At 42.2% G+C, this 13,968-nt stretch overlaps 1 protein-coding gene across 1 annotated transcript; it reads right to left on the reverse strand.

Annotated features, from left to right (window-relative positions):
* Positions 1-6,142: 6,142 nt before the first annotated feature.
* On the reverse strand, positions 6,143-7,867 carry LOC125389468 (uncharacterized protein C6orf47 homolog). The gene has a single exon (XM_085684569.2). The coding sequence runs from the start codon at positions 7,168-7,170 to the stop codon at positions 6,316-6,318; it is 855 nt and encodes a 284-aa protein (XP_085540695.1). The 5' UTR covers positions 7,171-7,867; the 3' UTR covers positions 6,143-6,315.
* Positions 7,868-13,968: the final 6,101 nt, after the last annotated feature.

A 13,968-nucleotide genomic window follows, 5' to 3' on the forward strand; every position in this document is an offset into this window, starting at 1 on the left:
GGTTTTTGATAACAGCTTCTAATTCTTCACGACTAACAGGTCTGTTTAGATTGTTCACCTGGTCTTGATTTAATTTTGGTAAATGGTACTTATCAAAAAACTCTTCCATTTCTTGTACATTTTCCAACTTTGTGGTATATAAGCTTTTGTAGTAAGCTCTAATGATTCTCTGAATTTCCTCTGTGTCTGTGGTTATGTCCCCCTTTTCATTTCTGACCTTATTAATTTGTGTGTTCTCTCTCTGCCATTTGATTAGTTTGGTTTGGGGTTTGTTGATCTTGTTGATTTTCTCCAAGAACCAGCTTTTTGTTTCATTGATTCTTTGGATTGTTTTCTGTGTTTCTATTTTGCTGATTTTAGCCCTCAGTTTGATTATTTCCAGTCTTCTACTCCTCCTGGGTGAGTCTGCTTCTTTTTTTTCCAGAGCTTTCAGGTGTGCTGTTAAGTCTCCAATGTGTACTTTCTCTGTTTTCTTTAATTGGGCACTTGGTGCTATGAAATTTCCTCTTAGCACTGCTTTTATTGTGTCCCATAGGTTTGAGTATATTGTGTCTTTATTTTCATTAAATTCAAGGAAGACTTTAATTTCTTTCTTTATTTCTTCCCTGACCCAGGGGTGATTCAGTAGTTGACTGTTCAGCTTCCATGAGTTTTAGCCTTTCTGGGGTTAGAATTGTTGTTGAATTCTAACTTTATTCCATGGTGATCCGACAAGACACAGGTGGTTACTAATATGTTTTTGTATCTATGGAAGTTTACTTTGTTACTGAGTATGTGGTCAATTTTCGAGAAGGTTCCATGAGCTGCAGAGAAGAAGGTATATTCTTTCCTTTTTGGGTAGAATGTTCTATAGATGTCTGTTAAGTCCATTTGATTCATTACCTCTAGTAATTCTCTTATTTCTCTGTTGAGTTTCTGTTTGATTGACCTGTCCATTGGTGAGAGAGGTGTGTTGAAGTCTCCTACTATTAGTGTGTGTGGTTTGATGACTGCCTTGAGTTCTAGAAGTTTTCCTTTTACATAAGTGGGTGCTTTTATATTAGGGGCATAGATATTCAGGATTGAGACTTCCTCCCAATGAATTGTTCCTGTTAGGAGTACAAAATGTCCGTCTCCATCTCTTCTAATTGGTTTTAGTCTGAAGTCAATTTTGTTGGAAATTAGGATGGCCACACACGCTTGTTTCTTAGTTCCATTTGCTTGAAAAACCTTTTCCCAACCCTTTACTCTGAGTAGATGTCTGTCTTTGTGGTTGAGGTGTGTTTCTGGTAAACAGCAGAATGTTGGATCCTGTTTTCGTATCCAATCTCTTAGTCTGTGCCTTTTTATAGGTGAGTTGAGTCCATTAATATTAAGTGATATTAATGACCAGTGGTTGTTGACTCCGGTTATTTTTTTTTATTTTTTATTTTGTGTAGTATGGTTTGTGTGTTTGAGTTGTGCTTGTGAAGGGTTACTAGATGTCTGAGTTATTGGACAGTGTTGGCAGTGCCAACACTTGGCACTGGGTTGCGATTTTACTTCTATTACTTTATGTAAGGCTGGATTTGTGGCTATGAATTGTTTAATTTTTTTTTATCCTGGAATATTTTGTTTTCTCCATTGATAGTGAATGATAGCTTGGCTGGGTATAGTAGTCTGGGCTTGCATCCATGGTCTCTTAGTTTCTGCAGTACCTCTATCCAGGACCTTCTGGCTCTCATTGCTTCCATAGAGAAGTCTGGTGTAAGTCTGATAGGTTTACCTTTATAAGTTACTTGACCTTTTTCCTTTGCAGCTCTTAATATTCTTTCGTTAATCTGAATGTTTTGTGTTTTGATTATTATATGGCGAGGGGATTTTTTTTTGATCCAGTCTATTCAGTGTTCTGTATGCTTCTTGAACCTTCATAGGAATATCGTTCTTTAGGTTGGGAAAGTTTTCTTCTATTATTTTGTTGAATATATTTTCTGGGCCTTTGATCTGCAATTTGTCTCCTTCTTCTACCCCTATTATTCTTAGATTTGGTTTTTTTATTGTGTCCCAGATTTCTTGAATGTTTTGTGATGAGAATTTGTTGGATTTGTTGTTTTCTTTGATCAGAGCGTTTATTTTCTCTATGGTGTCTTCAGAATCTGAGATTCATTCTTCTATCTCTTGTATTCTATTGGTTATGCTTGATTCTGTAGTCTCTGTTCGTTTACCTAGATTTTGCATATCCAGCCTGCCCTTGGTTTGTGTTTTCTTCATTGCCTCCATTTCAGTTTTCAATTCTTGAACTGTTTCCATTACCTGTTTGATTGTTTTTTCTTGGTTTCCCAGGGTATCATTTACGGATTTACTCATTTTTTCAAACTTTTTGTTATACTTCTCATCCATTTCTTTACTCATTTCTTCAAACTTTTTGTTATACTTCTCATCCAGTTCTTTTAGGGAGTTATTCATATCCTGTTTAAGCGACTCTATTGCTTTCATAATGACACCTTTTTCCACCTCTTCTGGATTAGGGTGCTCAAGTCTTTCTGTTGTAGGGTCGCCGGGATCTGGTGTTTTCATGTTGTTTTTCAGATTGTTGGAGGAATTCTTGCCTTGGCATCTGTCCATCTCTTTCTTCAAATGCTTTCTATTGGATCTTCTGATACCGGGTCAGGTTCCCTTGTTGGGCAGTGACCTCACTGACAGAAGGCCTACCTTTCTGCAGGCAGGCTATTGAAACACAGGAACTCCCTCCTGCCGGGTTGTGCTTTTAGTCCAGTCCCAGCGTGCAAGGCGGTTGAGCTGGGGGATTTTATGGCCCCAGGAGGAAGGGAAGAATAAAGGAAGGGGTTCCTGGGTGAAAGCTGGGATGGAATAGGAGGTGAGAGAGCTTAGCAGGGTGGAGCAGCCCCTGCAGAGTGGCCAGGGAGTCAAGGGAATTGGGGAATGTCTGAGCTCCTCCTTGCCAGGCTCCTGCCATGGGTCAGGGTCAAACTCACTGCTCTGATGGATTGTCTGCTAGAGGATCAGTGCTCCTTGCTGGCCAGGAATCTTGCTGAGCTGACACAGGGCCTACCTTTCCACAGGCAGGCTATTGAAACACCTTTAGTTTCATTTTTTAAAAATTTTAATTTTTTAACTTGACATAAGCTAGGGTCATCTGGGAAGAAGGAATTTCATTTGAGAATATTCCTCTTTCTGTTTGACCTGGAGTTAGGCAATGCTATGGGAGATTTTCTTGACTAATGATTGATGTGTTGAAGATGCCCCCTACTGTAGGCAATGCTACTGTAGGCAATGCCATCCCTGGGTAGGTGGTCCTGAAATATATATATATATATATTATACTATTATATATATTATATATACTATATAATAACTGAGAAAGCCACAGGGAGCAAGTGTTGATGGATATTTGATCATACTGTGACACTTGAGAGTGTAAATAAAGTTAACTTTGAATCAGGAGGCAGAGGCAAGGACTAGCTGACCAGAGTTAGCCACAGAGATTTTGTAGGACTCAGGATATGATATGGTAGAGAGGCATAGGAAGCAGTAGAGGGTATAGAAATATTCATAAGCTCTTTTGATTGGGGAAGCATGGGGAGAGAGGATCAGCGGTCGTTCTTCTGCTGGTTTCTTGCTCTATCAGGAATTTACCACATTATCTGACTTCCAAGTTTTTAATTAATAATAGAAAAATTTAGATAAATTCTTCGAGCAAGCCAGATCATCTTCCATGGTCTCTGTCTTAGCTCCTATCTCTAGGTTCCTACCCTGCTTGAGTTTCTGCCTTAAGAGTCTCTCAATGATGGACTGTTATTGGGGGACATGTAAGCAAAATAATGAATTCCAAGTTGTTTTTGGTCACAGTCTTTATTACAGTAATAGAAACCGAACTAAGACAAGGTGTGATATGAATGTCCTATTTGTTGCTAGGTATTCAGTGCACTTACTCTGCACTTTGACCAGTTGTTAGTTTCTGTATTAACTATTATCTGCTGCTCAACGAAACTTCTCCAAAGAGATCTGAGAGGTGCACTATTTTATGGGTGTAGAAATAGGAATTTAGAAGGCAGCTTAATACAGTGCTTTTTAACTGAATACCAATGGGGAAGACTCTATATTCTAAATATTTGACCATCAACAAGTGTTAGATTTGACGTGGTAATCTTAGCTTTCTAGTGAAGTGAATAAAATTCTTTACACTGTGGAAAAAGAAGAATGTGAAAAACAAATTAGAAACAAACCAAAAGTTGAACAGCCATAAGAAATATTTTGGGGAAATATTTTTTCTTCAAATGCTGCTTTTTTCCATGAGATATGACATCCTACAGAACAATCTATATCAAATTTCTATTTCTAAAATATTATAAACTTTTCTGTAAAACTAAAACTAGATGCATCATGAGATCCAGCTATCTTATCTCCAGGTTAAACCTACAGGAAATGAAACTGACACAGTAGGCCAAAGAGATATCTGCATACATATACTAATTGTGACATTACTTGCAACAGATTAAGACATAGAACAAGTTCAGGTGCCAATCAATAGGTGAATGTAAAAATAAAGTATGGTGGATGCAATGAAAAATTATTCAGTCATGAGGAAATACAAAACCTTTTCACTCATAATAAAGGGTGAAACTGGAGTATTGTATTAAATTAAATAAGTCAGACACAAGAAGACAAGGCATAATACAATTTTCCTCTTATTTGGAAACTGAAGAAAATGGCAACGTGAATGTAGAATAGTAATGGGAAAGTGAGAAGAGTATGGATAAAAAGGCAGCTAGATCTGAGTAGCGCATGCCTTGTGTAAGTATGGAACTATCACACTGGAGACATTTGCTATGTATTACTAGTACACACCAAAAAGAATAAAACAAAGCAGAAATAGTAAAAAATAAAATGCCCTCTTCTAACTTAGATACCTCTTAAGTCTTTCTATTCCTTTAGCCCTCTAGCCCTATTCCTCTAAACCTCTAGCCCTAGCCCTAGCCCTCTAGCCCTCTAGTGCTCTAACCCTCTAGCCCTCTCGAACTCTAGCCCTAGCCCTCTAGCCCTCTAACACTCTAGCTCTAGCCCTCTAGCCCTCTAGCCCTCTAGCCCTCTAGCCCTCTAGCCCTAACCATCTAGACCTCTCGACCTAGCCATCTAGCCCTCAAGCCCTAGCCCTCTAACAGTCAAACCTTGGCCCTCTAGCCCTCTAGCACTCTATCCCTACCCTTCTAGCCCTCTAGAACTCTAGCCCTCTAGCCCTAGCCCTCTAGCCTTCTAGGCCTCTAGGCCTCTAGCCCTTTAGCCCTCTAGCCCTAGCCCTCTAGCCCTCTAGAACTCTAGCCCTAGCCCTCTAACCCTCTAGCCCTCTAGTCCTAGCCCTCTAGCCCTCTAGAACTCTAGCCCTAGCCCTCTAGCCCTCTAGCACTCTATCCCTAGCCCTCTAGCCCTCTATAACTCTAGCCCTCTAACCCTAGCCCTCTAGCCCTCTAACACTCTAGCCCTAGCCCTCTAGCCCTCTAGCCCTAGCCCTCTAACCCTCCAGCCCTGTAGCCCTCTAGCCCTATCATTCTCTCCATCCTCTCTTAATTTAGTGTGTTTTGTCTACAGTATTTATTAGAATAGTTAACATACCCCAATACCACTATAATAGTTTCCTCCTATCCTGCGACACCTATGACTCTTGCCTCCAAATAGCTTTCAATCTGGTAGATGCACGTTCATTCTTTTTTTTTTTTCAGACCGTACTGGTATATTTAGGATTTAGTGTAGCACGTTTATTGCTGAGTGAGCAAATCCCTACCATGAGTGGAGATGAGAAGTGCTGTGCTACCCCTACTGCCCAGCACAGCCCTTCTGAACTGGTCCTTGTACCCATGTGGCTTGCACCATCCCTGTCTCTTCTGGATCTCACTGAGTAATAAACTCTTCCTGCATGTACCACAACACCTGGAGCCCCTTCTACAATCCCTGCCTCACAACCCCCACTCTCCTCTAGATGGCTCCAATCCTAGGATCCAAGGGAAAGCATGGAGCTCCTCATTACCTCTTTATTAAGCAGAGCTCTCTGTCCGCCTCTGGCCTCGTCCACCACTGGGGGATTGGAAAGGACCCTTTGGTCTTCATTCTCCACCATCACTTTTATTTTATTTATTTTGCTCTTTAAAAGTGGAGATGTTGGGGAAGATTCAAGGTGGTAATTTTTTTTTTAAAAAAAAAGGTGGATAAATGTAAAAGAAAGCAGTAACAACAGCTGGTGACTCGAATGGTGGCATCCCATTGTCCATTGTCACTTGTATGACAGAGGCTCCTGTGCCTTCATGCTCCTGAGGTTCCTCCCCATTCTTGAGGTCACTGTGCTTACGATCTGGGTTTCCCCACCTTCCTCTGAAAGGCCACACCACTGTCTTCACCCTTTGCCTCCACCCTCACCCTGTGACAGCACCCTCCTGAATCTTTCCTTGGTTCCTTGGCCTTGCTCCCCTCCCCCTCAATCTGCAAATCAGTGGTCTCCTCATCCTCAGTAGGTTCCTGGAGTCTGAAACCCAGTACCAGGGCCTGCAAGAGGCCAAACAGGCAGGCAAAATGCAGGGGGTGGGCAGTAAGTAGGCTCAGCACAGAGTGGAGCCCATGGAGGGCAGCCAGGAAACACAGCAGCCCATGTAGCCAGAGGCCCACAGATCCTCGAAGGCCCACAGCATCCAAGATAGCTCGAAGTGGCCTGGAGCACAGAGCCAGCAGGGCTGAGGCTAGCAGCTCCAGCAGGCATAGGGTCAAGTTGCTAGAGAGCTGGAGATACTCCTCTGGGTCCCTCAGGTAATGTGAGGGAGCCCTTGGTTGCCCCTGTGACCAATGCTGTCGACCAGGTTTCTTTAATAGAGCTTCTGGTCCAGTGGTGCCTAGTCCTCCTTGGGATGACACTCCAAGGTTCTTCATGCCCCCTGAATCCACAGAATCCCTTTCCAGTTTAGGAATGTCTCCTCCAGTCTCCAGTCTTGCAGGCTCTTGAACTCTAGAGACAGTCTTGTCCCACTTGAAGGAATCCTTTCTTTTGCTCTCAGATTGATCCACTTGGACCTCTCTGCTCAACTCTGGAGCAGCCCCAGGGATACTCGGTTTCCCTGAATCCTTGGTCTTGAGAGGCCCCACATCTCCCATTGTCTCTGGGCCACTGTCCCAGTCACTCCCAGAATTCTCGGGGTAACTGTCCGCCATCTGGGTTCTGGGGCAGGCAAGTCAGCATTTATTGATTTCCTGCCGCCCTAAGGTCGAGGTAGCTAGACACTAAGCCTTCGCGGGAACATGACTGAACTGTGTAGTAAGCCCCCCAAATCTGCGGCCTCTTCCTGACTCTGCTTAAGATTCTTGGGATCTTCTCAGAGGCCAGAATCTGTTCTGGTACAGAATAGGTATCTGCTTGCTGATGTCTGATGTTGTTCTTCTCTGAATTCAGAAAGAGCTCACGTAGCCCTAAGTGTGGTAAATGGCTTGGCTTCTTGTCAGTTTAGGGGAAAAGAAATCTGTCTGCCACTCCACACACTCGCAAGACTTCCAGGGCCTTATAAGGCCACGATCACCCCCACAATGTTCTGTTTTCAGATTTCCTTCCCAGTGGTCAGCACTCTAAGTGTCACTCACCAAGGCCACACTCCAAGGTGTCCCTAAAAGCAGAGATGGTGCTTCATCGAAAAAGGAAGGTAGGTGGTCCAGAGTCCTTCAGTCCTGAATTTGAGGAGCCTTAAACCACGATGCCGGAGGGAGCTCAAGGAACAGGAAGCCCCAGGTGAGAGGAAGACAGGTTGGAAGTGTCCAGCAATCTTCAAGCCTTTACACACGTTCCTTAACTTAGGGGGCTCTTGGTCTACAAAGTGGCCCTACTGCCCCACGAGGGCGCAGCTGAGACGCAGCCTCCTCCGCGAGGTCAGAATGAAGATGTCCTTGGTGACGGCAGTCATGAGTCATAGTGCAGGCCTCCCTGGGACCCAGGCATCTAGGTACTGCACGCTGCGGGTAGCTCTGGGGCCCAGCGTCCAGGGAGTGGCCTCCCGGAGCCTTGGGAGCCCGGAAGCTGCTATACCTGGTCGGTGCACTTTCGTTCTTTTTTATTTTTATTACTTTATAAGTAATACCAATCAAAATGTCCACTTCCTCCCCTCCTCCTACTTCCCTCCCGCTTCCCCACACACCCTCTCCCTTCCTCCTCCAGTCCTGAGAGAGGGCAACATACCCTGCTCTGTGGGAAGTTCAAGGCCCTCCCACTACATCCAGGCTTAGGAAGGTAGGCATCCAAATAGACTAGGATCCCAAAAAGCCAGTACATGCAGTAGAGACAAATCCCAGTGCCATTATCATTGGCTTCTCAGTCTGTCCCATTTGTCAGCCTCATTCAGAGGGTCCAGTTTGATCCCATGCTCGTTCAGTCCCAGTCCAGCTGGATTTTGTGAGCTCCCATTAGTTCAGGCACACTGTCTCAGTGGGTGGACCAACTCCTTGTGGTCCTGACTGCCTTGCTCATATTCTCCCTCCTTCTACTCTTCAACTGGACCTTGGGAGCTCATTCCAGTGCTCCAATGTGAGTCTCTGTCTCTATCTCCATCCAAGTTCTATGGTGATATTGAAGATATCAGTGTGACTACAGGACAAGGCCAGTTCAGGCACCCTCTCCACCACTGCCTAGGGTCCTAGCTGGGGTCATCCCCATGGACTCCTGGGAACTCCTCCAGAGCCAAGCCTCTTGCCAACCCCAAATGGCTCCCTCAATTAAGATATCTCCTTCCCTCCTCCCATATCCATTCTTCCTCCATCTCAATCATCCCACTCCCCCAAGCTCTCCCCAATCCTCCCCTTCTACCTTCTCTCTCCCCCTCTCTCCTTCCCCTACCCCACCTCTACCCCCATGCCTCCAACTTTTGCTTGGCTAGCTTATGCTGGAGAGGATGTGGAGTAAGGGGACACTCATCCATTGCTGGTGGGAATGCAAACTTGTGCAACCACTTTGGAAATCAGTGTGACAGTTTCTCAGAAAATTGGGAGTCAACCTACCTCAGGATCCAGCAATACCACACTTGGGAATATACCCAAGAGATGCCTAATCATACTACAAAAGCATTTGTTCAACTATGTTCATAACAGCATTATTTGTAATAGCCAGAACCTGGAAACAACCTAGATGCCCCTCAATGGAAGAATGGATAAAGAAAGTATGGGACAGATACACATTAGAGTACTACTCAGTGGTAAAAAAAACAATGATATCTTGAATGTTGCATGCAAATGGATGGAAATAGAAAACACTATCCTGAGTGAGATAACCCAGACCCAAGAATATGAATATGGTATATATTCACTCATTAGTGAATTCTGGCCATAAGCAAAGGACACCAAGCCTATAGTTCATGATCCTAGAGAAGCTAAGTAATAAGGTGAACCCAAAGAAAAACATATTATAGATCCTCCTGGAAATTGTATGCACTTTCATTTTTAAATGGGTTTTTCTTCACTTTTATTTTAGTTGTATTTTTCCTTCATGTTTTTGGTCTTTGCTAGTTCTCTACAAGAAATAGGTACTCAATAAATGTGTGTTGAATATGGGAAAACAAATAAAATGGAAATAATAATACCTCATGAGTCTATTGGATTTTAACATGTGTGATAGCCCCATCATACTACAGATTTCATGTTGGTGTTATAGAATTCTTACAAACAAATTAAGGTCAACTTTGTTTACCTCACTTGATAGATGAGAAATTCGAGGTAGGGAGAAGGTAAGTGACTTACTCAAAACAACTTATCTTTTTGGGGGTGTGAATTGATACTGGTTTGTAAATTAATCTTTCCTTCTTCTGTCCCTCTTTCACTACCCCCCCCTTTTCTCTTCATTTCTTTTTCCTACTGTCAGGTCCAAAGGAAACTCCATTTCCCCAAAACCTGAGCGTTAAAGGAAATCCACCTTTCCTCAGGAACTTGTGAAGCCAGTTCCCCTCTACCAAATGATTCATATTTCTGATCACTGACAGAAGGAACGAATAGTTCTCTGTGGTGTCGATTAGCACACCACATCTCATGCTGACCTCCAGGCTCCCTCAGTGTCACAGGACCTGTTACACACTTCACAATCCATGCTATGTCTTGTCACCTCCTCGCCTTAAACTTCTCTACCCCATGGGCTTCTCTTCCTCTACTACTCACTCTTCTTATAACCCAGCTACTTTTGATATGCTCACTCTCTTAGCTTTCTTCTCTCTGTCTTCCTCCTTCCCCTCTCTCTGCTCTTTTGTATTCTGCTGGTCTCTATCTCTGCCCAGCTCCTGCTGCTTCTCTCATGACCAGGTTCATATTTTCTGCCTTTGTCTTGGACTCTTCCAGATGTTTCTGGCTGTTCTGTTCTCTCTCTCTCTCTCTCTCTCTCTCTCTCTCTCTCTCTCTCTCTCTTATATATATATATATATATATATATATATATATATATATATATATATGCCTTTCCTTTTACTATACCATGGAGTGGTCTTGTTATCAGCTTATACACCTACTTTTCTCTCTACCTCTTTTTTTCCCTGACAAACACCCATTTCTCTGTTGCATTTTAATTTATCTATTCTGTGTGTATGTGCATGTTTGAGAGCATGTGCATGTTAAGGTACATGTGTGGAGGTCAGTGTACAACTTGCAGGAATTGGTCATTTTCTCCCATCATGTGGACTCCAGGTATTGAACCCAGATCATTAGGCTTTGGGGCAGGTGTCCTCATCTGGTGAGCACTCTCAGCAGGCTTATCTATCTATCTCTCTAAAAAAACCTAATAATTTAGGGAGGCAGAAGTAGGTGGATCTCTGTGAGTTTGAGGCCAGCCTGGTCTACAAGACCTACTTCCAGGACAGGCTCCAAAGCTACAGAGAAATTCTGTCTCGAAAAGTCACCAAAAAAGTTACTTTTAAGGGCTAGAGAGATGGCTCAGAGGTTAAGAACACTGACTGTTCTTTCAGAGGTCCTGAGTTCAATTCCCAGCAACCACATTGTGGCTCACAACCATCTATAATGAGATCTGGTGCCTTCTTCTGGCCTGTAAACATACATGCAGACAGACAATGTGTACATAATAAATAAATCTTCAAAAAATTTTAAAAAGCTAATAATTTTTAAAACCTTTTTACTCTTGATTAAGTGTGTCCCCCACTAGGAATCCACATTAAGAAATAATTTGAAAAAGACTCATGTTTTTGGAAAGATGTTCACCACAATATTAATATTTACATATAATGAACATACAGCTTCAAATAACTCTGGACAGGAAAGTAGATAAATTCTTGTGCATTTAATAAATCATGCTGGCTTTCATAATTTGATGTGTTTTGTTTTTACTTATTTTTTATTTTCATATTCTTTTCTTTCAGTATTGAAGATCAGTTTCAGGGCCTAATGTATGCTAGACAGATGCTCTACAACTGAACCCCAGCCACACCCCACTTCTTAAGTTTATTTTGTTTTAAAAATGGCAATTCAGCATGATGTCATCCTAGAATTGAAATACAGATCAGGAATTAGGCCTATCAGCCAAGACATGTATTAGAATATTTCAGACCAATTAATATTTGACAAAAAAAACTGTGAGAATTTTCCAAGAAAAGAATAGTATTTTCAATAGATAATGTTGAGACAATAGGATACTAACATACAAAATAATGAATTCAAATCCTACAGCACATCACAAAGAAAAATTAATCTGAAAGGAATTGAGTGCTTAAATGTTTAAATATTGAACATATGAACCACAAGACACTGGAGTAAATCAGTTTCAAATTTAGATTTAATAATGTCTTATTAGATATGAATGGCACCAAGAGCACCAACTAAAAAATAAGAAAGATTGTAGACCTTCATCAAAATTAGAACATTTGCACTATTTATATCATTGATAAAAAGTTAAATACCAATTGTGATAGTTTGAATAGGAAATGTTCCTATATTCTCAGGCACTTGAACACTTGAAACAATTGGTTTCCAGTTAGTGGCTCTGTTTGGGAGAGGTTTTGGAGGTATGGTTGTGCTGGAGGAAGTCTATCACTGGGGGTAGGATCTGAGGGTTTACTTCCAGTGTTCGCTCTCTGCTTTCTGCTTGTGTTTCAAGAATTGAGATTACACTGGGCAGTGGTGGTACACGCCTTTAATCCCAACACTCGGGAGGCAGAGAGAGAGGCAGATCTCTGTGAGTTTGAGGCCAGCCTGGTCTATAATAGCTAGTTTCAGGACAGACTCCAAAGCTACAGAGAAACCATGCCTTGAAAAACCAACCAACCAACAACAACAAAAAAGTGTTCTCTCAGTTTTTGCTCCTCTCACTGTGCCTGCCTGTTGCTATGCTTCCCTACCCTGAAGAACTTTCTGTCTGGAAACATCAGCCCCCAGATCTTCTGGTTTTTTTCCTGTAAGTTGCCTTTGTCATTGCATTTATCACAGAAATAGAAAAGTAGCTAATGCAGAAGTTGGTCCCACAAAGTGGGATGTTGCTGTGAGCAAATATGGAAACATTATAATTTGGTCTAGAAAATTGGTTGACTACTGTAATTGGGGATCAAAAGACTTACCTGGGGGCTGGAATTGACAGTAGTGCTAAGAGAAATCTAGACTGTAGTAGCCCAGTTCAGGAGTTTCAGAGTGTAACAATGTTGGCAACTAGGCTAGAGGCTATTCTGGTGACATTTTGGTAAAGAATTTGACCTTCTTCCCTTATCCTAAGAATTTGCCTGAGACTAAAATAAAAGGCAATGACTGTTACAGAGGTCTACAATGAAAAAGAAGAGTGCATATTCTTTTTTCTTCTTTTTTTGAGATATGGTCTCATGTGTTCCAGATTGACCTCCAATTTGCTATTTCAAATGTTTCAAGAAAAGCCTTGAACTCCTGATCTTTCTGTCTTCTAAGTGCTGAGGTGATAGATATACACCACCCACCCAGTTTCTGTCATTCTGTGAATGGAACCCAGGTCTCCCAGGCAAGCATTTTACCAACTGTGCTGTAGTCCCAGGTCACATACACATATATTCTGTTTCCTTCCTTTCTTTTTTCCTTCCTTCCTTCCTCCCTCCCTCTCTCCCATCCTTTTCTTTCTCCCTTTCTCTTCCTCTCTTTTTGAGGCACCCTCTCTCTACATATTCCTAGCTGTCCTGGAACTCACTATGTAATTCAGGCTGACCTTGAACCAATAGAGATCCACCCGACTCTGCTTCCAGAATGCTAAGGTTAAAGGTGTGTACCACTGTGTCTGGCATATTCCTTTTTTTTCTTATTCACACTGGAATTCTGATCTAACACAAGGTATTTATTATTATGATTCTCACAGTATGAAAAAGGAGAATCTAAGAGGGAACAAGATGGAGACCGGAAACAAGGAACAATTGGAGGAAGGAGAGAGGGGGATTGTAGCATGATGGTCTGGCTTGTTGGGGTATCTGTTCCCGCCCGGTACCCCACAATCGGCTACTCCCAAGGAAAATCACACACAAGACTCCATAAGATTATAAACTGATTGGCCCTTAGCTCTGGCTACTTATTAGCTCTTATAACATATATTACCCATTATCCTTATCTATGTTAGCACATGGCTCCGTACCTTTCTCAGCTGGGCAAGTTACATGCTGCCTCTTCAGTGGTCTGCGCAGGAGTGGAGGAGGGAGCTTCTGCTTCCAGAATACTCCCAGTCTCTTTGCTCCACCCCTACTTCCTGTCTGGCTTTCCCGCCTATACTGCCTGCCTGGCCAATCAGCATTTTATTAAAATATGATTGACAGAATACAGACAATTCTCCCACACCAGGGGATTATGTAATTTTATTTCCATTTTTTAAAGTGCAAAAAAGAGGAAACAGGAAAGGAAGAAATTCAAAATACACATTTTAAAGAGAAAAAGAACACCAGAAAACTTAACACTTTAGCCAAGGTTTGTGCTGAAAGAGATGGGGAAATTACTGCCTTTAAGTAGGGTTCTGGAAACTGGAATAATGGGAACAGTGGCCTC

The sequence above is a fragment of the Myodes glareolus genome, chromosome X (assembly GCF_982192425.1).
Source record: "Myodes glareolus chromosome X, mMyoGla1.1, whole genome shotgun sequence".
NCBI classification, from domain to species: Eukaryota; Metazoa; Chordata; class Mammalia; order Rodentia; family Cricetidae; genus Myodes; species Myodes glareolus.